General features: G+C 36.1%; 1 protein-coding gene across 10 annotated transcripts in view; it reads left to right on the forward strand.

Annotated features, from left to right (window-relative positions):
- Nucleotides 1-25309, forward strand: part of RPS6KC1 (ribosomal protein S6 kinase C1) — a 236120-nt gene that overhangs the window by 14315 nt on the left and 196496 nt on the right. For 8 of the 10 annotated variants that reach the window (XR_006777787.2, XR_006777786.2, XR_006777785.2 and 5 more), the window contains exons 2-4: nucleotides 1059-1094; nucleotides 7658-7778; nucleotides 20606-20721. Coding sequence is in view for 5 of the 10 variants with exons in the window: in XM_045787882.2 (XP_045643838.1) it covers nucleotides 1059-1094; nucleotides 7658-7778; nucleotides 20606-20721 (273 nt within the window). In the remaining 5 variants the exon portion in view is untranslated. Of the gene's footprint in view, nucleotides 1-1058; nucleotides 1095-2569; nucleotides 2583-7657; nucleotides 7779-20605; nucleotides 20722-25309 lie in introns of those variants that run through there. The other 2 variants (XR_006777789.2, XR_015722618.1) reach the window with 2 other exon arrangements.

The following is a 25309-nucleotide window of genomic DNA, read 5'->3' on the forward strand; positions in this document are numbered from 1 at the left end:
CAACTATTTTAATGTGTTTGATGTATCTTTTTGTCTTTGCAAAATGCATATTATAGCATTCAGTTCATGAAATTTACTTTTACATAGATGGGATTATGTATCTAATGTGAGATTTTTCCACTCTTCAGTGCTGTTTGATGATTTAAACACCCTGCCTTCTTTCTTAAGTTTTGTGAGGAAATCTTTCTAAATGGTGTTAGGCTTTTTAGTCTAATTAGAGAAGTGTAATTAGAGAAGTCTGAAACAATCCCCCCTCTTTCTCTTCGCTCAGGTAATGTTAATAGGATTATTTGTCCCTGAATGCTATATATGATTTTTTTTTGTAAGTTACTTTTGTTTTTTGTCTTCACCATTAGGTGGTCAGTGATTACTTCTCACAGATATTGGTGTGTCTGAGCATTATGGCTGCTTTTTTTTTAATTGGAATTTTTATTGAGCTAATTGTAGATTTACGTACAGTTGTAAGAAATAACACAGAGCCATCCCTTGTGTACTTTGTATGGGTACAGCTGCTTTTTTTGCTTCTACTCTATATGTAGGCTGGGAAGGGGAGTAGACAAGCTTGTTAGAATTATGTCAAGTAAGAGTGAAGCCAGGGCATTCTCTTATGAATGTAATGCATGAACTTTAGTGTGTGGGCATTTTTTTAGCTGCCTTTTTCTTTTTTTTTTTTTTTTAAAGATTTTATTTATTTATTTGACAGCCAGCGAGAGAGGGAACACAAGCAAGGGGAGTGGGAGAGGAAGAAGCAGGCTTCCAGTGGAGGAGCCTGATGTGGGGCTCGATCCCATAACGCCGGGATCATGCCCTGAGCCGAAGGCAGACGCTTAACGACTGAGCCACCCAGGCGCCCCCTAGTTGCCTTTTTCTTAATTTTTTAGCATGTGTTTCAGATGGTGAAGTTATTGTATAGCTGAGTTCTTTGTAAGTGATACAATATAGTGTTTCTTTTCCTTTAAACAAATTGAATTTCTCAAATACTGTTGTAATTAATTATACGAATGTGAAATCTTAAATTTTGGTAATGATGAGATATTTCTGTGTATGTTTTATTTTAGGTTGTTTCACGAAGAAATCCAGAGGATGTCCAGGAGGTAACATGTTTATACATATGAAAATATTATTTTATATATTTGATAAAAAATTAAATGCTTTGTTGAGGAATCGGAATTGTTGGTATGCCTGTCTTCGTATTTATGTGTTTGTCTGCAGATTATCTTTAGCTCACAAAACAGTAGCTGAAGTTTCCTATTTCAGACCTGTTAAGTACGTGTTAAGTTTTAGTAGGTGTTAAGTTATACAAAGAAGAATTTAAGGAATTATAGTGCTGTTTAATAATGTGATAATGTTTCTGATAACTAACATTCCTAAGATTTTAGTACTAAGAGCTCTTATCTATTTCAAAATCATAAATAATAAAAAATGAAAAGTATTTGATAACTAATATTAATTTTAAAGATCATAATAAATTATGGGTTCCTGTCTACTTTCACTTTTATATTGAGTTGATATGTTGACACCTTGGAAAACTGCTTTGGGTGTAGATGTCTGTTTCTTTTTTAAATTTGTAGTTAGTTCATTTGCAGACTCTTTGTCTCTCAAATGATACCAGCTTGTGTGTTTTTGCTTTAAACTATGGAATTCTTTATTTGTAATTATGTCGTGCTTGTTATATACCTTTAGGAATCCTAACTGGGGAGCTTCCTTGTCTTAATGTTTTTTGATTTACTTTCATTTTGGTACCTGCTCATTTACACCATATTAGAAGGATGTATGTTGGGGATTTTTTTTTTACTAAAATGTTTAAGAAAGACATTATAAATTGGCAGTCTTGATTCTGCAACAATTTTTTTTCCCCATTTGAATTTTAATGTCTTCAGATGAAGTATGTATTTTCCAACAAGCCCCACTACTTTTTACTTAATAAACCTGGCTTGATTCATACATTTAAATCGATTGTTTGGTACTGGTTGGTTTGAGTGTGTGACATCAGGTATAGACAATATTTGAACTTTTATACATTAGCATTTAGACCTGTGCCAAAGATGTCTTTGATTCAGTATTTGTTTTGAGGTCAATAAAACACAATTTTAAAAGATTTCATATAATTTTTCTTAGGGGCTTTAAGATATCTCACTTTTCTGCCTCAATAACCAGGAAGAGAATATTGTAATATAGTTATTTGGGAAGAAAAGGATATATGTATTTCTGTATCAATATCCTTCCAAAATGGAAATGAAAGTAATTTGCACCATTGTATAAAGTACTCTCTCTACTTAAGTGTCAATCGGCTAGTATGGACTTCTTTGGAATTCTTCTAATTATGTTGAATTAATAGTCAGTACAGGCTGTTCTGCTTTTGAAATTTTACAACTCTGTTAAAATTAAAGATGGGTTGTGTTTCCTTTGAATACATTGTCTGATTGCTATGCTGTAGTTTGTAGCTTGATGTTCCCGTTTTCCAGGGAGAATCCTGAACCAACCTATCCATGAACATACTCTCTGCCATTTCCTTAATCCTCTTTTGGGGAAAACTCTTTTATATTAACAACTGTTGGTGAACCATTCATCACAAAACTCTTGTAAGTGTCCTTTAGTTAGATGATTGCATGGTCCTTTGCTAGAAATGGTATAAAAATTTTTAAAAATGTCTTCTGTCTTGCCAGCTTCTTGAAATATAGAATAACCTTGAAATTTAACACTCTAGCTTCTCATGTATTTCATTCAAACATTGGAATTCTCATTTAGGAGAGAAATTTGTTACCTAGAGTTTGTTTCCATTTCCTTTCCTTTCACTTTCTCTTTCCTGTTAACGGAGCCAGTTAGGTACTGCTTTAGAATTTAGTCAGGCTTCCTAAGAGCTATTGAGGATTAGAAGATGTCCTGTTAATCTAACCAAATATAGGGCTAATAATATGCTATCCTCGTAAAACTGGAGATGTTTTGTTGTTTTTTTTAATAGATATGTTCACACACCTTGGTACATGCTACCAGGTAGCAGTGTTTTTTTCCTAAGAACGCTGAAATACTCACATGGAGGAAATAATTTAAAATTATCCAGGATAGATTTCTTTTACAAAATTTTATCCTTCAAAAATTCCCTCTAAATTTTTATTTATTAAGAACAGCACAGGATGGGGCACCTGGGTGGCTCAGTTAAGCATCTGACTTTGGCTCAGGTCATGATCTCAGGGTCCTTGGATCGAGCCCCACATCTGGCTTCCTGCTCAGCGGAGACCCTGCTTCTGCTTCCTCTGCTGCTCCCCGGGCTTGTGCTCTCTCTCTCTCTGTCAAATAAATAAACAAAATCTTAAAAAAAAAAAAAAAAAGCAGCATGGGAAGATCTGAGGCGGACAACAACAGTTAATGTGGCCTCTTGTTCAGTAGATTCTCTAAAGCATGAACAGCTGCAGAAGGGTAAAGAAAAAAGTAGAGCTGTTGTGCCCTCCCTCCCGTACCTTTTTCAAAAAGTGACCTATAACTGTTGCTCTATAGGTAGTAGATTTTACTGGTGACATTTGGGAAAAGGAGAAGAACTGAAATAGAACTTTCTATGTATCATGTCAGAAATCTGTTAAGTCATTTCATAAATAATATAGTTTGATAAAAACCATTTGAGAACATTTAAAATGTGTCAAGGGAAAGAAAAGGCTCTTGAAAAGGGGAGAAAGAAAATCTGTAAGCAAATATGGTAGTGATGCTGGTTGCAAGAAAAGATGATCCAGCAATTTAAAAATAATATGTGAGAGGACAAATTTAATCGAATTGAGTGGTTTTGTTTATGGGATCTAAAGGTTTTTGCTATCACTAAGTGAAATTATCTGAAAAGAAAACATTGATTTTATGTAAAAATTACTTAAGGGAATGCTTTTAATGAAAGTTAAGCTTTTACTAAATTCGTAGTGTATATATGACTGTCACTGAATTAATATTTAATTGGGGAATTTTATGCAAAGTAACTATAATGAATAAGAAATTTCTGCCAGGGTTGGTTCAATAGAATAGTAGTTGTTACACAATTTTTTTCTAATAGGAAAGAATTACTAGAGAAAATAATTTTTGCATGCATCTTTTGGGACTTTGCGTAGTTCAGTTATAAATATTAATACTGCGAACGTAATGGAGATGTGCTTTTGTTCGCTTTGACATTTTGAAGATTTCTAGAAATGTCCAAGGTTAAAAGGAGTATGAAGAAAAGTAGGCAGTAGATGGTGACATTTTGTGATGCTTTGGTTGCCTGCATTTCTTGAGGGTTTATATTTGCTCTTAGATGTTTTGGTTCTATAGTTCTAGTGTTGAGAATAAGAAGGACGTGAGTGAATAAATTAGGCATGCTAAAAAAGAGTCTCACCTTGGAGGCTCTAATTCTTACTCTGACAGATTATATGCTAGTTTATAGACCATGTTGTTATTATCATTATTCTGATTAAGTTATTAACTTTTGCCCCTTAAGTTACTCTGCCTTTATTTAAAAATGACCCTAACAAGAATAGAAATTTTACCTGCAAATTTAACTGTTTCCATGAGCCACAGTCTTTTGAGTAGTTCTCGTTTCTAGTTTATAATGGCTGTAAGGATGGCATTTATCTTATGTAAGGTTACTTTCACAAGCCCATCACCCATTTCTTCCTTAAGCCTTTGGCAGCGTGGTACCACCACAATTTGATCTATTTTAAAAATATAAAAAAGCACTGTTTTTTTCCCCATGACAGAATTATTTTCATATATCAAAATTAGAAATTACAGAGAAGCAAAAAATATGAAAATTAAAATCACTTGTATTCTCACTGTCCTGAGACCATTTACTTTTCAAGTATTGGTTTGGCTCTCTTCCTTGCTTGTTCCTCTTGCTCTTTTACTGGAACTGTTGGTTCTTTGCTATCAGCTTTTGTCTCATTCACTTCCATTTTAAAATAAAATCTTTTCTTCCATCCAGGTGGTCTGTGTCATGGCACAACCAAGCTTCTTAAACACCTACTTTGCACTTGGTTTCCTCTTCTTTATTTCTGGCTGACTTCTCAGTGTTAGGGTTCCCCATTGTTTTGTCCTTAGCCTCCTCATCTTGTTACAAATGCTGAGAAAGCTTTCCTGAGTGATTGCCACCTCTCTGCTGATAATTCCCAAATGAATACATCTTGCTTAGTTCTCATTCTTGAACTCCAAACCTGTGCCAAAGATGTCTAAAATTGAACTTTGTTCTTATTGTAAAGGTTTCCTCTCCCCTTTTTTTCACCTCAGAGAATGGCCCACCATTTATTCAGTTGCAAAAGCCCAAATTCTAGTGGTTAAATTTGGCATCTCACTCATTTTAAAAACTTCATCCCCAGGGGCGCCTGGGTGGCACAGCGGTTAAGCGTCTGCCTTCGGCTCAGGGCGTGATCCCGGCGTTATGGGATTGAGCCCCACATCAGGCTCCTCCACTATGAGCCTGCTTCTTCCTCTCCCACTCCCGCTGCTTGTGTTCCCTCTCTCGCTGGCTGTCTCTTATCTCTGTCGAGTAAATAAATAAAATCTTAAAAAAAAACAAAAACAAAAAACTTCATCCCCAATCGCTTCTCTCTCTCTTTTTTGTTGGTCTAATCACTACTTGCCTTCAGTATACTTACCTAAGGTAATACCTTCCGTAGGTGCTCCTTTCATAACAGGGATTGCTCCTTGGGCTTCCTTTGTCCACATTTATTACACTGTCTTGTGACGCAATTACTGTGTTGGCTTGTCCTGCTCACCTAGACCGGAAGTCTTTGAAGGCAGGGTCTGTGTTTCTCATTTCTTCATTCGTCGTGCTAACACAGAGCCTAGTACAGAGTAGAGACATGAAAATACTGGTTTTGGTAACTAGTTTTGTTGAGTAAATGAATAAAAGGAAGCATCAGAAGGAAACAGTTTAAATTAATTCATATTAAATCTGACTACACTCCTAGGATTATAACTATAGTAAAAATAAGAACCTCATCATGGTAGAATTTTTGGTAGTATGATAAAGTTTAGTGAAGAATTTTTCTTTTTTTTTTCTTTAAAGATTTTATTTATTTATTTGACAGAGATAGAGACAGCCAGTGAGAGAGGGAACACAAGCAGGGGGAGTGGGAGAGGAAGAAGCAGGCTCATAGTGGAGGAGCCTGATGAGGGGCTCGATCCCATAACGCCGGGATCACGCCCTGAGCCGAAGGCAGGCGCTTAACCGCTGTGCCACCCAGGCGCCCCATAGTGAAGAATTTCTTATATCCAGAGAGTAAATTTTTTGACAAGAATCTCTTAAATCTCACTTAATTACCTGCTTGGCCTAAGATTTGCTTATTATTAACATTACATTCTATTGAGTTTGTTAGAAGTGAGGTAATTAGTTTTTTTTTTTTTTTTTTTTTTTTTTTAAGGAGCAAAGACCTACTATACCATGTAATGGAGTTTAAAACTCAGTTTTATCCTATTTTGTGGTGACTGAGGGGCTGAATCAGTGATATCAAAGTCATGTGTCAAATCTGTTTTCTTTATAAAGGTGTTTTTTTTTTCCTTGAATTTAATCTAAATAAGGTTAAACTAATTCAAATTAATGGAGGTAAACTTTTATGTGTTATATAATCTAGACGACTGTGATTTCTGTTTTGAAATATACTAGTTTTAATGGTATTCTGTTCAGGATTCGTCTTGCTTTAAGAAATCCTTAGTATTACTTTAAACTGAGATTTGTGAAATAAGGTTTATGAAATGTAAAAGTTAAGATTGATTACTTGGTACACAGCCATTTCCTCTTCAGTGTTATTTATTCTTTTAGGCAAATGCTATGTAGGTACTTTATGTTTAAAAATTGTTTAGGGGCATCTGGGCGGCTCAGTTGCTTAAGCGTCCAGCTCTTGATTTCAGCTCAGGTCATGATCTCAGGGTGGTGAGATCAGGCCCTGCGTTGGGCTCTGCGCTCAGTGTGGTCTGCCTGAGATTCTCTCTCTTCTGTCTGCCCCGAACCCCCCCCCCACATGTGTTCTCCCTCTCTCTCAATAAATAAATAAATCTTTTTAAAAAAATTGTCTAAATTAGGGGTGTCTGGTTGGCTCAGTCAGTTAAGCCTCCACCTCTTGATTTTAGCTCAGGTCATGGTCTCAGGGTTGTGAGATTGAACCCTGCTTTGGGCTCTGTGAGCTGAGCGTGGAGCCTGCTTGGGATTCTCTCTCTCTCCCTCTCCCTCTGTGTGCCCCCCACCCCTGGGCTTGTGCATGCACTCTCTCTTTTTCTCTCAAAAAAAATTTTTTTGTCTAAATATTTTGTGTTTATAAATATGCTCTTTTTGCGACAGAATATGTATTTTGACATCTAGCTCACTTCCAGGCCAATAGTAATTGATTTTTGAAGAGGTTAAGTGCCATTTTAGGTGGCATAGACCTTCTTTGTACCAGGTTGAATACTTTTCCAAGGACACAGTACTGTGTAAAATGAAATTTAAAAACCAAAACAGAAAAGTTAGAGAAAGAGTTGCTGCTTTTTATTTTTAAATCAGATATTATTATTTAATCTGAGATAGTTAACCATATTGGTTAGAACATATATTTGTTTGCCTTTGCATGACAATTTTGGGCACTTTCATGAAAAGATTTTTTGTTGTTCAGATATCTGAACCTACATAGTTTCACTGTGAGAGACACATTTGATTTTTCTTTTTCTTTAGATAATCGTATGGAAGAGATACAGTGACTTTAAGAAACTACACAAAGAACTATGGCAAATTCACAAAAACTTATTCCGGCATTCAGAATTATTTCCTCCATTTGCTAAAGGAATAGTGTTTGGTAAGTGACTATTTTGAAATTGTGATTTTTAGAAAGTAATGATTGGCTAATTGTGTGTATATGCTGAACCCTGCAATTCTATACGATGAAGTCAAGAGCCCTTATTAGGATGACTCACATCAGGCAGCAAGCACTTGAAGTTGTTTTTTCATGTTCCTGGTGTAGGCTCGTTAACTTCGAATGCATTTACTCTTCCCTTTTGTGAAACAACAGCACACCAACTTCAGTTCCAGCCAGTCAAGCAAATAAAAAAACAAAACAACATGTAGGAACATAAGAAGAGATGATACTGAATTATTCTTATAGTTCTGAAATTTGGGGATTTTTGAAAGTTTATACTTCGTACATTTTTTCTGATACCTTTCTTACAATGTGAATGGTCATGATTTGAGGCACCCAGCCAGGCCAGATATAGATATTTTGGGGTGGTAGCTCTGGGTGTGTTACTGATTAACAACTATTAGATTCATGGCTTTGCAAAATTTTTACAGGAAACTGAGGCACAGAGGTTCCTAATATTCTGCTCCTGTTGCTGTGTGCTGCCATTGGTGTGTTTATGGGGGGTATGTCCCCCTCTGGCAGATTGTGTGGCCAGTTACTGTCTGCGCCTCCCTGCCTTCCACTCTTGGCATGCTGGTGCCACGGCAGAGAGGTTCCTGCTGATCCGTCCCGGCCTGCCGGTTCTTGTCCATCAGCTTCGGCCTTCCTACTATAGAACAGCTCTGACTGGGGTAACCCAGCTGACTTCTCGCTTTCCGTGTGCTGGGACCACACTGTCTCCAGTGAGATGTAAAGTCCAGCCTTGGGAGGGAGGTGCCCCTTCCAACTACTGCCTCTGTTTCTTTCCCTCAGCCATAGGGTATTCTTTAGAGTTCTCTGCTCTTGCCTCTTAGTAGTTAATCCTGTGCAAATAATTAATAATTCCTTATAAGACTGTTCAAATTGCTGTGTGGACTCCATTTTCTCGTTGGACCCTGGCCACTATCTGGGCAGTAGATAGGCTCATTGCAAGTTGCTTCTAAGGTTCTTTTCAGCAGCTAGTGTTAGGAAACATAATGCATTTCTGTACATTGCATACATTATACGTGCTTCCATCCATATACCCCTCTGCATACATACATCAGTGTGTGATATATACTTTTATATACACTACGTAGACATATTTTAGAATTGTGTATAATAGGTTTTGCCAAACACATTTTTATATGTTCGGTTCTGTTCTTGCCCCCTCCACCTCCTAAGATTTTGGGTTTCTGGTCTCGATTAGAAATGTCTCCCAGTTCCTCTATTTGCTTGTAAGATGATTTTTAGAGCTTAAAAAAATTCTTTTTAATATCCATGTGGAATTTATATTTGAATGGGATGTCAGATGATACTTCATTTTATGTTTCTTTCAGATGGATAGACATCTGAGATATTTATTAAATACATGTTTTTCCCAATGAAATCGATACCATCCTCATTATGCATTAACTTTTTATGCATTGCCACTAATTTAAAGTTTTTCTTTTATGGCATTTATTTATTCTTATAGTAATACGTATTTCTATGCCATGTTGATTTTTGTGCAGTGGCTTTATAGAGTATGTGCTGATACCAGCTATATTTCTCATTGACATTGGAGAAATTGCTGCCTTTTAAGACAGGCCTGGAATTCCTGGGGCTTTTACATTGGTAATTCTAAGAAATCATGACAGTTATCCATTTAGTGCCTCTTAGTTTCAAGTCTCTTTTTTCATTTTCTGTTACACATTCATGGGTTGGACTCTTTAAATATTTTTCCTTTACAGTGAGTATGCTGTTCATGGTAGAGGATGCTGGAGGGGCATTGCGGGAGGGTAGGGGGCTTCTGTTCCTCCTTCCAGTGTGCTTTGGATTTTGTTTTTCTTTTTGCTCCTCCTACACTGTTGCCGGAGGCATTGGCCTCAGCCACACACCTAAACACAGTCTACTGCCAAGCGTGCGTCCCTTGCCCATTTGACCACTTGGCTGAGTACACCAGGGCACCCCAGATCTAGTGGAGAGTGGGCTTCTGATTCTGTAACTCTGACTCTGTGCTCTGGTGACATTTTAGACTCCAGACCTCGTTGCTCTGCAGGTGAGCAGGCTGCTGATGCCCTGTCTCCTTCTGCATGCCTGTCTGCCAGCCTTGGCCTGCCTTTACCCCAGAAAATTGTTTCCTGTGGCTTTGTTAACACAGACATTGTGTACCCCAGGTCTTGTGTTACCTTGCTTGTGAGTGGGCTCCCAGCACTGTGATTCTCTCTTGTTGCTCGCCTGCCATTCTGGTCCCATGTGAACTCTGGAGGGGTCTTTCTCGCTTTCCTGGCAACTGTGGACCAGCTCTGGCCTAGGGAACCCAGCTAACTTCTCCCCCATTCAGTGGCTACAAACACATCTTCTCCAGGAAGATCCCAATCCCAACTTTGGGGGAGGGGTTCTCCCTCCAGGTTGTTCCTTTCTTTGGTACTTTCCTTTACCCTGGGGTACTCTTTAGAATGAATAAGTTAACTGTTGTTTAGTAGTTTTTGTTTATATTAAGCTTTCCTTGTTCAAATTACTATGCGGATTTGGTCTCTGGACTGAACCCTACTGATGCTCTCTTTGATTGAGGGAGAATTTTGGATGATTTGAAATTATCCAATCTCTGCTGGCTTATAGTTTATATGGAATAGTGATTCCTTCAGGCTGATTGCAGGACCACAGTACTCAACTGATCTTTACACCTTTCTTAGGATATTTTGCATGTTTCGCAACTCTGGGGACAAGAAACACACCTAATAGTATAGTAACATCAGTGGCATTTATGACAGAATGAAGTGGCCATCAGAAGCTTTTGCTACAATTCTTTAGTTTTAACAAATACTTAATATTAACAATTTATGATATTTAATGATGTCTTGAAATATAAGTAATCTCAAGACGTATCTTCAGTTCATAATTACAAAGAAAAGTATCTATATTTCCTTAGGTGAAAAACAACTGAGGGATGTGGACAACAGGGCAGTAGCAGTAGAACCATTTGTTTTGATGGTACCATCAATTCATTTTATTACCCTGCGAAGCATTACGGGAATCCATAAACTCTTGTTACTCTTTGCTCGCTTTTGGCGTTTGACCTCAGAATCATGGTATTCACATTTCTGGTGCCTTCTTTTCATTGTTATTACCCAATATCTGTGGTTCCTTACTTTTTTCCTTGACACTTTTTCTGATTAAAGTTGTAGTTGCTTTTTGCCTTTGAACCTTTTCTGATCATGATTCTGCTGCTATTAGTAGTCTTCTTTGATTAATACCAGTCCAACTGTAATTATCTGGAAATTTTATAGGCATACTTAATTCAAGAAACATTTTAAAAATAGGCACTGTGGGTATGATGATTCAGCCTCTGTCTTCTGAGAAACTTAGCTGAAGTGAGCATCATGATCTAGAAGTTCTGAAAGGGAAGTGTGACATCCTTACTGTCAAGTTTTTAAGTTTTGTAGCACTCTACTTTTTTAAAAAATATTTTTTAAATTGAAGTATAGTTGACATATATAATATGATAGGAGTTTCAGGCATACAACATAGTGATTAAACATTTACATAGATTATGAAATCAATACAATGAGAATAGTTACCATCTGTCACCATACAAGTTTATTACAATATTATTGACTATATTCCCTATGTTATACTTTACATCCCTGTGACTTATTTATTTTATAACTGGAAGTTTGTACCTCTTTATCCCCTTTATCCCCCAACCTCCCTCCCCTCTGGCAACCACCATTTTGTTCTCTGTATTTATGTATCTGTTTCTGTTTTGTCTGTTCATTTGTTTTGTGTTTTAGATTCCATATATAAGTGAAATCGTACCATATTTGTCTTTCTCTAACTTATTTTACTTGTCATAATACCCGGTAGGGGCATCCATGTTGTCACAAATGACACATTTTCATTCTTTTTTATGGCTCAATAACATGCCATTGTGTGTGTGTATGTGTGTGTGTATATACACCCCATCTTCTTTATCAATTCCTCTATTGATAGACACTTAAGTGACTTTCATATCTTGGCTATTGTAAATAATATTGAAATAAACATAGGGATGCATATATCTTTTTGAATTAGTGGTTTCATTTTCTTCAGATAAATACCCAGAAGTAGAATTGCTGGATCTTATGGTAGTTCTATTTTTGATGTTTTGGAGAACCCCCATTCTGTTTTCCACAGTGACTGCACCAATTTCTGTTTGCACCAAAAGTTGCAAGAGGATTCCCTTTCCTCTAAATCCTTGCCAACACTTGTTATTTCTTATCTTTTTGAGCCTACCCATTCTGACAGACGTGAGGTGGTGTCTCATTGTGGTTTTGATTTGCATTTCCCTGATAATTAGTGATGTTGAGCATCTTTTCATGTGTCTGCTGGCCATCTATATGTCTTCCTTGAAAATATGCTTATTCAGATCCTCTACCCACTTTTTAATTGGATCGTTTGTTCTTTTGGTGTTGAGTTGTATGAGTTCTTTATCTCTTTGGAATAGTAACCCCAGTGACACTCTGTTTTAATTAGAAAGATGCAAATAATTAAAAATCACCAATCTTAGGAGTTTTTTTTTTTTGTTTTAAGATCTTATTTATTAGAGAGAGAGTGTGCATATGGGATGGGGGAGGGGAGAAGCAGAGGGAGAGAAAGAAACAGACTCCCCGCTGAGGGGGGCTCCCAATGCGGGGCTCGATCCCAGGACCCTGAAATCATGACCTTAGCCAAAGGCAGATGCTTAACCAACTGAGCCACCCAGGCACCCCCAACCTGAGGAATTTTAAGAATCATGCTTCTGAATGCACATCAAAAAGTGTTCTTTTGTATTCTAAAAATAAGAGTCCTCCTTCATACTTAACTGTCTTTTCCTCCCTCTTTCTCTCTCAGTCCTTAACACGACTGCATGATTAGAGACTGCTTTATTCTTACTTATGGCTGTATCTTCAGCATGTAGGACCATGCCCGATATATAAATGCTTAAGAAATAAGTTAAACAAAAAGAAAGAATGAGTTAAAATTTAAGAGACAGAGTAGTTATAGGCAATGATATCGTTGCAAGTCAATCTCAAGGCAGAAATTAAGAAGTCTGATTATTCTTAGTACGGGGATATAGGTGCACAACAGGAAGAGTATAAATTTGCACAGGTTTTGGAGGTCAGTTTGAAATATACCTTTTCCTTAAAAAAAATGCCTTTTCCTAACAGTTGTGTTTTTACTAAATTTTACTACACATCTATTCTCACATCTGCATAGGAGATGTTTATTTATCAATGATTATTAGACATTTTAGTCTCAGAAGGCTCCTTTACACTCTTAAAAATTATTGAGCATCTCAAAGAACTGTTGATGTAGTTGTACCTACATATTTCTAATACTTACCATATTAGAAATTTAAAAATAATGTTGTATTAAAGAAAAAATAAAAAGTATATTACATATTAATATTTTTATGAAGAATATTTGTAAGAAAAGTTGTATTAATTTACATTTGTGAATCTCTAATGCTGGGATTAAGAGAAAACAGCTAGATTTTCATATCTGCTTGTGGATCCAATCTTGGTGATAGATTGTTTTGATTGAAGTATATGAAGAAAATTCAGCATCATAGAGATGATGTAGGGAGGAGTATTTTAATAGCTTGTTGGGCAATTGAAGATAATCATCTTTGATACACCAAAGCTTAGTAAGTGGTAATTTCTTAAAAGTTTAGTTGCATTATGGAATCTGAAATCTTACCAACAAACCTTTGGTACTTTATTTTATTAAAATTCATTTTTCTATCTTAAATTTGAGTGGTTTTTTTAACGTATGCATGAACTTGTAACATCATGCATTGGTCATGTGAAAAATATTGGTTCCCTGAGTTATGCAGATCTTGCATATGTTGCCCTATTTCATTATATGATATAAAAAAATGGTTAATGTCATCATAGATCTCTAAAGGAAATATTTTAAGTATTGGGAAGCAGTCAAGCTCACAGTGACTTGATGGCTTGAATTTCATCACTGACAACAATGCAATTGGTAGTTTTCCTTGAGTTGTTGGCCTCACTGTGTTTATGTTTTTTTTTGGAGGGGGGGAGGTTTTAGCCAGATAACCAAATCTGAAAGGTTATAGTTTTTTTCCCCACAGACTTTTGAAAAGAAATGGTCTCAAGGGTCGAAATTTAATAAAGTTAATAATTTTTATTGCTTCATCAAAGATGTTCTTAAGTGAAACTGACATTTGGAAATTTTTTTTAATATGGGTGAATGGCAGTCAGGAATATGGTGATTACTAGTAAGTATAGTTTGGTGCCATTGTCTTGATTCCTGCTAAGAGGTTTGCAGTTTTACTGCTATTGCTTTTAGGTGATCAGTGCAGATGTCAATTCGGTGGAAAAATGCCTATTTAAGAAGCTGGACTGTGTATCTCCCAATATTAAAGCTTAAGAAATATGGACACAGTGAAATTCCATAGTACAGAAGGTATAAAATAAAAAGTAAATAGGAAAAGTAAATAGGAAAATGCAACTTCTGTCTTAGTATTATTATGAAAATGGTTTTGACCTTGTTGATCCCTTACAAGGCCCTCGGGGACCCTCAGCAGTCTGCAGATCACGTTTTGAGAATGCATACACATACAGATGTGTGCACACATATGTACATACATATGGGTGTTCTCTGCAGCATTTTCAGTAGAAGAAAACTGAACAGAAACTGAATATTCTCATTATATGATTGTACAGATATGCCATAATTTAGGCAGTTAATAGAATTCTTTAGCTCTTTGAAATATACTAGTGTGGTAAGATATCCAGGCTATATTTTTAAGACGTGAGAACAAATGTTGCACAGCAGTATGTTTAGTAAGCTCATACCTGTGTTTGAGTAGACATACGTACTTGTGTGAAGACACACCTACACACGTTTGTATAATGTACCTTTTCAGGGTGTGGGAGGAGGGATGTTTTTACTTTTTATTTTATACCTTCTGTACTCTGGAATTTAACTGTGTCCATATATCTTTAACTTTAATATTGGGAGATACACAGCCCAGCTTCTTAAACAATAAGCTTGTCACTGGGTGAAAGGGAGTGGTTCCTAAATTGGTTGAGATTTGTAGTTATTATTGCTGTTGCTAATGGATTATCTTCAACTTTTCTCCACATCCTTACTTATTAAAGAGTGAAAGTTTCTTATTAATCTTGATAAGTAAGCAGTTAATCTTTCTCAGTAAATGGTACAGTCCATTTGTAATACTTGATAACTGCAGTGAACCCTGCAGCCTGCAGCTGTGCTTGTGTGGAGGGACTTGCTGGTTAATCATCTGTCTTTTTTTTTTTTTTTTTAAAGATTTGATTTTTTATTTATTCGACAGAGATAGAGACAGGCAGCAAGAGAGGGAAACAAGCAGGGGGAGTGGGAGAGGAAGAAGCAGGCCCATAGCGGAGGAGCCTGATGTGGGGCTCGATCCCAGAATGCCGGGATCACGCCCTGAGCCGAAGGCAGACGCCCAACCGCTGTGCCACCCAGGTGCCCCAATCATCTGTCTTTTTAACTGCTTTCACATTTTTAGTACGTGAACCTCAGCAGCAAAAGGGGATCCTATTGTAATTGACACAGCCATCAAAAATGTAGTTACTAGTCTAGCGGTATAGTGAAAAGAACATGCCTTTTGAAATCTGATGGCTTTAGGCCCAAATCTTCTATCCATGATTTACTAGCAGTGTGATTTTATACAAATTAACATCTGAGTGTGTTTTTCTTGTTGGTAAGATAGGGATAATATCTTCCTGTTCTGTGCATTACATTTGCAGTGTGTGTCTAGCTCAGTGCTTGACACACACCTGCTACCGTCGGCTATCCTCTCTTGCTCAGTTACCGCTAACGTACCATACTCTCTTGTGTCTCTGAATTCAGCGTTGCACTGCTCCACTGCGTACTTTCTTGTGAGCCTTGCAAACTTTTCAGATGTCTCCTCTTCTTGGAGGTTTTCTCTTGTTTCCTTTAGGCTGAGTTCGTTGTTTTTCCCTTAAGTTTTACATGTTACCAGTAGAGCACCTAACTTATTTTTTTCCAGTTTTTTTTTTAATTTGCAAAATTTTTAAGTTTACAGAAAAAAACACAAAAGAATAGTGTGGTAAATACTTTTATGCCTTTGGCTCAAGTTCATCGATTGTTAACAATTTGCTGGATTTGTTATAACTCTCTGTATATCTCTCATTTTCTTTCTGAACCAATTGAGATTAAGTTGCAGATATTGTGACATTTCAACCCTGCCGTTCATATTTTCTTATAATCAATCCCATATCACACTCAAGAAATTTAACCCTGATACAATAATATTATCAAATATGTAGTCCTTATTCATATTTTCTCAGTTGTTCTAAAAATGTCCTTTTCAGGTTTGTTTGTTTGTTTTTGGATCTAGGATCATGCCTCTAGGTTAATCTAGAGTATTCCTTATGCATTTTTTGGTCTTTCATGACAATGACATTTTTAAAGTGTATGACAGTTTCTTCATAGGTTTCAAAGTCTCTACCTGTCTGATTGTTTTCTCAGGATTAGATCATTGTTTTGTTTGTTAGATCTGTTATCATACTTTGCTTTTCTACGAGAAAGAGAAAAGCAGTTCCTGATAGCTAAGAAAGAAGTGGCCTTGTACTACCTATTAGTTCGACCTTGGCGTTTCCTAGAGTTGGCTTGGCATTCATGTCTAGGCTGTGTTGTTCTCTTGTTGAACGTAAGCAGTTTCACAGAACAGGAACATTAGACAAGGCCACTCTGTGTCCTTGGATCAAGACAAAAACAAGACCATTCTGGTATCATGTCTGAGCATAGACAAAAACATGAAGATTGTTAAAGTCACAAAAATGATCAAGCATGTCTTCATCCTGGCTACCGTGAGTGACTGCAGCTTATTTATATAAATTACAGCCTTAGCCTCTCTTCATTCGTCTTGCCTCATAGTAAGATTTGTTAAAATTGTAGCATCATAGAATTAGATAGAATTCATAGAACCATGGAATTATCGCCACTTCCCAACAGCATCAGAACAAGGGCAGAGCCCCCATTTCTTTAAACCTTTCCCCAAAGTACCTAACACAGGCCCAAATCCTGCAAGTCCATTCTAACACCCTCTTAGTGAAATGCCCCAGGGTTCCCAAGAGTATACATTTTCCCTAGTTGCAAGCAGTAATAAATCCAATTTGTTCATTTAGAGATATGTTCTTGGTGCCGTTGACTGGAAATAATTCATACCCGAAAACCTTGGCCTCTCTTTGTTTTTACGCTGAATGAATTTTTGCTTCAGTTAAGAATCAGCATCAAGCTTTTCTAGCTATTTTCTTACTGGTCAAGGGCAACTTTTAGTTCCATATGGCCAGTTTTTGATCATTGACATTTGCATTTTAAAAAAGTTGTAAGCTCTGATATCTGGGTGTTGTTCTACATTAAAAAAAAAAAAAAAAAAAAGATCCCAAAGGCAGCTTAATAAATCAGAGAGGGAGACTTTATTTCCGGTGATTTACCAGCTTAATTAGAATGTTTGAATTTAGTTTTTCCTCCCACAGCTTTTAATAAAGAAAGCATTATTTGGTCATTGGGAGTGAGCGGCTGGCTTATACATAATAAATGTACATACACACAAATAATATAGTATATAATATGTAATAGTACACAGTAAATCTTCTTATGAAAAATACGTTTTGCATTTTCTATTGTAAATCAGCTATAATTTTTACTCTGTTCACAGTGAAAATAAACATTGACCCTGTGAATGGGAATTTAAAGCAGTGATAAAGAAGTTCCTGTTTATGATTTCTCACTGTTGCTGCTTTTGAGCAAGGTTTAGGTGCCACTAAAGGACTAGCAACTAGAGAAGAGGCACTACTAGGGTGTTGACTACCATTAGGATGACTGTTGAATCTTGCTACTTTTTTTTTTCATTTAAAATTAGGTGGCTTTGTTAAATCTATTAAGGCTAGTAGTTATTGGATTAAAATTCATCTGCTTTTTTGTTTATGCTACAAATCCTGTTTTTTTGTTGTTATTCTGAAATATCTTAGGAACAAAGAAGTGAGCATGTTCTTTCATCTGTTTGTTCTGATGATAGGATTCAGTGTAATTGAACCTTTTACTGCATAAGCCTTTATTTTTGATTGTGCTTGCTCCATTCTGAAAAATATTTTAATTCCTCTCCACTTGTCCAAGTTTAGTGGAATGGAAATGCATAAAGATGTGTTTTATTCTCTTTAGAAGTTGATGTACTCATTGCTTAAGCATTTTAGTCTAGCTTAATAGGGAGGTGGGATGAATCACTGATTACAGTTAGGATTGAAGCTCCCAAATTAATATGTATTTGTTTTAGCTACTGAATGAGATTTTTTAGGGTGTCATTAAATATTAGTGAGTTTTCCATTAAAATTTCTCAACAAATAGTTAACGCATTTAAAGATAATATCAGGTGGTTTTGTGGGTTGAAACATAGTATGATTTTTTAATGCATTTTCTGGAGTTTTGTTCTGAGATTCTATATGTTTACAAAATTATTGATATTAATTCACAGGCACTGGAATTAAATTTTGTTTAAGGGATAAACATATTGGACTATAATCATAAGTACCAGTGTATACTTAATTTCTTATTTAGATAAGAAACGGAATAAGGGACATTAGCTATCATTTTAACCGGTTTGGCCAGTGCATTTTTCCCAAGATTGAATAACTTAGATTGCTGTCCAGAAAATTTGCTTTACAGGGAGGGGCACTTGGAAGTTTGTTTCTAGATAATATTATTGATAGCTAAGCTAGCACATCATTTTAGATTCTCATTGGAAGAACTGAGTTAAATTGAATTGTTACATATGAACTGGGAAATAATAGAAACACAGAACGCTGAAACACCAAATAGCGTAATGGTATTAGGTTTGGTTTCGTGTGATAAACCTTAAAACCAGATAGAAGTTGATTTCTTTCTCATGGTGTGAGATCTGAAGGTAGCTCCAGGCAGGGCAGCTGCACAGTGATCAGGAATCCAAGCTCCTGTCTTGTTGCTCTGTCACTTCTAACCACCCACGTCACAGTCCTTTCTGGAAAGGGACAAGGAGAAAGAAGAAAAGGCTATCTCTTAAAGAGATTTTTAGGAAGCTCCAGTATAATTATTGTTTCTGTGTTTTGGCGAGAACGTCGTCCCTGTCCCCATGGAACTGCAAGGCAACCTGGCAATGTAGTGTGTGTTTGTTTTTCCTGGTTTGCTATGTCCACCAGTTAGAAATTGGGGATTATTTTACTAAGGAAGAAGGTAAAAACAGACACTGGGCTAGCAACTGGCTGTCTGTTACATAGTATAAATAAAGCAGTGTCCTGGATGTTAGGGATCCTCTAATTGACTGCCTCTGGCGTGTTGACCTTTACTGGGCCCTGGGCTCTTTGGTGATGCTGATAAGAGCTACATACTCGTTCCCTGGAAAAAGGTACTTGTGGGCACATGCATGGAATTTTGTAGGACTCTTGTCTCCGGAACCCATCCATTAAGCTGAGTAGGTCGTTTATGGACCACTGTTAAGATTTAAAAAAAAAAAAAATCAAGGAGAAAAAAAAGATTTTTTATTAATGAAAGATGACTGTTTTCTAAAAATGTTCCACTGTTAAGACTGTTCTTTTTGAGAATTTTTCTAAATTTCCACCATTCATTCTTATAGTTAGGTATGAGTTAATTAGCATGCTCTGTCTGCTAGACAGTGCAATGAGACAGTGTGATAGTCGAAGGCATCGTGATTAATTTATTAAGTGCTAACTATGTGCCTGTCATAGGAATCTTAAGTACATTGTTCATTTCCTCCGATTTACAAATGAAGAAATTATCTAAGATTTCGTAGCTAGTGAATGATAAAGCTAGTATTTACACCAGGTTTGACTCTAAAACCGTTTCTTTTAGTTTTCATGAAATAGATACTTCACCATAAGCATGAGACACATTGAGCTGAGAGTTTTTAGTGGTTTACTTTTAAATTCTTGTCTTGGGTTATATAACTAGGAATCTCTTTGTGCGTCAGTTTTTTGTTAACATTTTGCAAAACCGCTTGAAATATTTATGGGATGATGCTCCTCTTTTGATTTTGTATTTTTGAAGCCTGGATTGCAGTCTGTGTGCTACATGGCATGTGACAAATGCCAACCAGGAATCTGATCTAAGAGGAGTACAAAATGGTCGTATTTTAAAATGTCTTATCAGCATTCAAATTGTATATAGCATTAAAACAATTCTATGAAAACCACCTTTCGATCACCATGTAAATCAGAGCTCACTGGTGCTGTGCGGACCGTCTTTTTTCTCACAAGCACGCTGTCACATACGCTGACAGTGGCACACGTGGAGTTTGGCTTCAAAGCTTTTTTGCTTCAAGCTGAGGTTTTTGACCCCACTGATATACAGATGTTCTCATAATTTCCTCTCTTCAGCTCCTTTATAAATCAAAAAGAGTGGGAAAGGGAAAATTATACGAGTAATTACAGTATTAAATTACTATGGAAAACCATTTGAGTTCTTTAGAATTCTCTTTTCAGCTTGAGTTTCAAATCACCAGCTTCTTAAATGTTAAGTTTCCTACATGGACAGGCCTTCAAGTAGGGCTGCACCATTGATTTATCAGTTCACACCTCTGTTTCATGTTGTATCAGAAACATTATTGTCTTTTTTAGGGAACAGTACGCTGATTCCGATAGTGCAGTGATAGGCCTGCTGCTTCTTTCTGATCTGTGAACGTAAACTCTCATAAGCCTTCGTTCCTTCCTTAAGTCTTGGTTCTTATTTGATTCTAGGACGATTTGATGAAACGGTCATTGAAGAGAGAAGACAGTGTGCTGAAGACTTGCTACAGTTCTCTGCCAATATCCCTGCTCTTTATAACAGTAAACAACTCGAAGATTTTTTCAAGGTTTGATAGTCTTTATGAAATATTTTGTATGTTATTAAATATTTTTGTTTTCTAATTTGTAGTAAGGCGGGATTCAAAATTTTTTTAACAGAAAATGTCATTTACTATTGGATTTCATTATTCACTAAAATACGTAAAAGTTAGTTGCTGAACAACAATGTCTTTGACATATCTTCTGTTTTTAGTGTAGAAATGTTTAAGATTTTTGGTTCATAGATTTAAAAAATTGATGCAAAAGGCTTAGAGATTATCTCATTTACTCCATCATAATTGAAGTACAATAGAAAAAATTGAAGTATCATGAAATTTTAGCTGTTGCCTTCATTTTTTGAGGTGTCTTTCGGTGGTAGACTTTTTGGGATAGAAACCACTATAAGTTTATATTCACTTTGTTATAATTGTACTAATTTGTGTAAGAGATGGAGCAAAAATAGTCACTGTTTAATTTTAGAGAGGTAGGCTAGTATAAATTATGTGACCAGAATCATTGGATATTAGTGTTTCCTGTTTCTTGACATGAAATGTTTTCATTCTGAGTTCTTTACCATTTTATTTTATTTTATTTTATTTATTTTATTTTTACGACTTATTTATTTATTTAAAGAGAGAGAGAGTGCCAGCAGGGGTGGGGGGGAGCAGAGAGAGAGAGAGAGAGAGAGAATCCCAAGCCGACTCCGCACCCAGCGTGGAGCTCGACGCAGGGTTCCATCTCATAACCCTGAGATCATGACCTGAGCTGAAATCAAGAGTTGGACACTTAACCAACTGAGCCACCTAGGTGCCCCAGAGTTCTTTATTGTTTTAAATAATAATTTTCTAATTTATTTTGTATTGAGCTTGTGCAGGTTGTTGATATCAGTGTCTTTAACGACCACAATTTTCCTATTGCCTTTAGACTTCCAGAAAAAAGCTAGGCAATTGTGCCGTACTTGTTTTTTCCTTTCTTCAAACATCTACTCATTTGTATAAATGTAATTGTTAGAACATATGAAATATATGAATAGTATATGAGTATGGGGATTTTTAATTTTAGTGATGCCGGTGGACCTACAAAAAGAAATTATCTTTTATGACCAATTTTAACTTGCTGAAGAAAGTTGATCTTTTGAAAGATATTATAAACTTATGACTTTACACTAATAGGAATACAAATAGAAATAGAAAAGTTTGTAGTACCAATAAGATTTCTAGTAATTGATTTCATTACTTAATTTTTCATTACTGTGTCAACCAGGCTGAGATGATGAATGTGGTTCTGCTTATGACATACTGCGGATCTTTAGGATAAAAGGCCAAATCAAATTGATACAGTATTTGCTCTTTGCTATTCTTGGTTTACAGCTCTTTTCTATGTGACAAGCAGTCTATGCTTATAGAAAAAGGCAGGATTAGGGGCACCTGGGTGGCTCAGTTGGTTAAGCATCTGACTCTTCATTTCAGCTCAGGTCATGATCTCTGAGTCATGAGATCGAGCTCCTCACTGGGCTCTGTGCTCAGGGGGAATCTGCTTGTGATGCTGTCTCTCCCTCTGCCTCTCCCCCTTCTCTCTCTCTCAGGCACATATATGTGCTCTCTCTCAAATAAATAAATCTTAAAAAAAAAAAGGCAGCATTATTAAGCAAGAAGGATGTGGCTTTATAGAAATTGTGAAAGGCAGTCATGCAAATTAACACGTGCCCAGGGCTAAAAATATCAGTCTAGGAATATAGAAGTCAGATCTTAGACTTTGAACGATTTATTTATTTATTTATTTATTTATTTATTTTTATAGATTTGTTTCTTTATTAGAGAGAGGGAGAGAGTGCACGTGCACTGGGGGGGGGGGGGGAGAGGGAGAGGCAGTCCTAAGGAGACAACCTGATGACCCTGAGATCGCGACCTGATCTGAAACCAAGAGTCTGCTGCTTAACTAACTGTGCCACCCAGGTGCCCCTGACTTTGAACAATTTAAATATAAGTTACCTATTCATTCTGTTTCCTTTGGATCTGGGAATTCCTGATTGTAACTGCTGCTGAATGACACTTTATAGGCTTTGTGGAAAGAGACAGAAGAAAAGAAAGAAGACATTGGGCACTTTAAGGGAAGTCAAGCTAATCTTAGAAAATATATTAGAAATACCTTAAGTAGTGTGCTGGGCAGGAGAGAGACACTGATTTGATAATATCACAATAGTGGTAGTCAGTCTCTAAATAAAGATTAGAAAATAGGATCCTTGAGGGTTATTTAGCTGCAAGCAAAAAAAACATAAAAAGCTTACTATATCGGTTTAAATAAGAAAGGGGTTTGTCTCATACAACTAAGAAGTTGAGTGAGGAAGATAGGACAGGGTTGATACAGAGCTCAATGATATCATCAAAGCCTTAGGTTCCTGGTTTGGGGTGTGAAAGGAAAAGGGCTGATAAATGAATGAATGAATGAATGAATGCATGCCAGTTTTGAAAAGCTTTCCTAGAAATTCTACCTAGAGTTAGTCCTTACATCTTATAGTTCAGAACTGGGTCACAGGACTATCCTTAGCTTCAGAGAAGTCTGGGTAGGTGACTCTTTTAGCTATTTCTTATTGTGGATGAAGGTATGGAGGGGAGGTTTTTGGGTAGCCAGGTCAGAGGGTGTGCTACAATAACGTAGGTTTTGGTTTTTTTGTTTGTGTGTTTGTTTGTTTTGGGGGGAAACACTGATGATAGATACCACATGCAAATGACTACCTAGTCACCTGATTTGATTTTTGTTTTAACATACACAAGAGTAGAAGGAATACTATCATGAGCCTCCATTACACATTACTCATCTTAAAAAATTATCAGCATATTGCCAAATTTTTTTCATCTCGATGCCATATTCTTTGCTGGTTATGTGTATATATACATATATATGTACGTATATATGTATGTTTTTACAGTTTTATTGGCATACTTTAAAATTTACCAATTGTAAGTATAGCATTCAGTGACTTTCGGTAAATTTATAGAGTTGTGCAACTATCACGTTTCTATCACCTCAATGAGTTTCTCCGTGCCTGGTTGCTGGCAACCCCCTTTCCCAGCCCCATCCCTGGGTAACTACTTACCTGTTTTCTGTCTATAGATTTGCCTCTTCAGGACATTTCAAATAACATGGAATCACACAATATGTGGTTTTTTGTTCTGGTTTCTTTCACTTAGCATAATGTTTTGAGTTTCATCCATATTATATCGTGTACCAGTATTCTATTCCTTTATGTTGCTGAATAGTATTCTCTTACATAGATTATACTGCATGTTGTTTATCCATTGACAAAATGATGGACATTTGGATTGTTTTCAGTTTTTTGGCCCTTTGTCCAGTACTGCTGCCAACAAATTTTTGTGTACAAATCTATGTGTAGATACATGTTTTCGTTTCTCTTGGGTAGATTCTGAGGAGTGGAATTGCTGTGTCTTCTGGTAAGTTTATGTTTTTAAGAAACTGCCAAACTGTTCTTCAAAGTGACTGTACTGTTTTACACTCCCCAGCAGTGTATGAAGGCTCTGGTTCTTACACAATTTCACCAATTGTGTGAAATTTAGATTATAACTGCTCTAGTATGTGTTTAGTGGTATCTCACTATACTATTAGGTAATTATCATTTCCTAATGGCCAGTGATGTTGAGTTTGTTTTTATGTGCATATTCATATACTTTGGTGAAATGTTTATTAAAATCTGTCCAGTTTTGGTTGGGTTGTCCTATTATTGAGTTGTAAGAGTTCTGAATATATTCTGGATACAAGTCCTTTATTACATATGTGTTTTGCAGATATTTTTCTCCCAATCTGTGGCTTGTCCGTGTTCTTAATGTTGTCATTTGAAGTATAAAAGTTTTTAGTTTTGGTGAAGTCTAATTTATCAGTTTTTTTCTTTTTTTGAATCATACTTTTTTTTGTCATATCTAAGAACTCTTAGATTAACCCAAAGTCTCCTGTGTTCTTTTCTGGAAGTTTTGGTCTTACATTTAGATCTGTGATCCATTTTTGGTTAATTTTTATATACAGTGTGAAGTAACAGTCTAAATTCATCTTTTGGCACATGAATATCTAATAGTCTTGGCACTGTCTGTTGAAAAGGCCATCTTTTCCCCATTGAGTTACCTTGGCATTGTTGCTGAAAATGAATTGAATGTAAATGTAATGGTTTATTTCTTGACTTTTGATGGGTTCTATTGATCTGTGTGCCTGTTCTTATAACAGTACTGTATTTTCTTCATTATTGTAGCTTTATAATAAGTTTTGAAATCAGATAGTGTAAGTTTACTGTCTCACTTTATTCATCCTTTTTCAGAATTGTTATGGCAATTTTGAGTCCCTTGAATTTCCATAAAAATTTTTAGCAGCAGCTTGTCCATATAAACAAAAAATCTGATGGAATTTTGATTGGAATTGTATTAAATCTGTAGTTCAATTTGGGGAAAATTGTTTCTTAACAATATTGTCTTCCAATTCATGAGCATGAAATGACTCTCCATTTATTTAATTAGTCTCGGCAGTGTTTTGCAATTTTCAGTGTATAAGTTTGGTTCTTCTTTTAAAATTATTCATTGCATTTTATTCTTTAGATGCCTTTGTGAACAGAAT

The sequence above is a fragment of the Ursus americanus genome, chromosome 2, assembly GCF_024610735.1.
Source record: "Ursus americanus isolate L20-20 chromosome 2, mUrsAme1.1.p, whole genome shotgun sequence".
In the NCBI taxonomy this organism is placed as follows: domain Eukaryota; kingdom Metazoa; phylum Chordata; class Mammalia; order Carnivora; family Ursidae; genus Ursus; species Ursus americanus.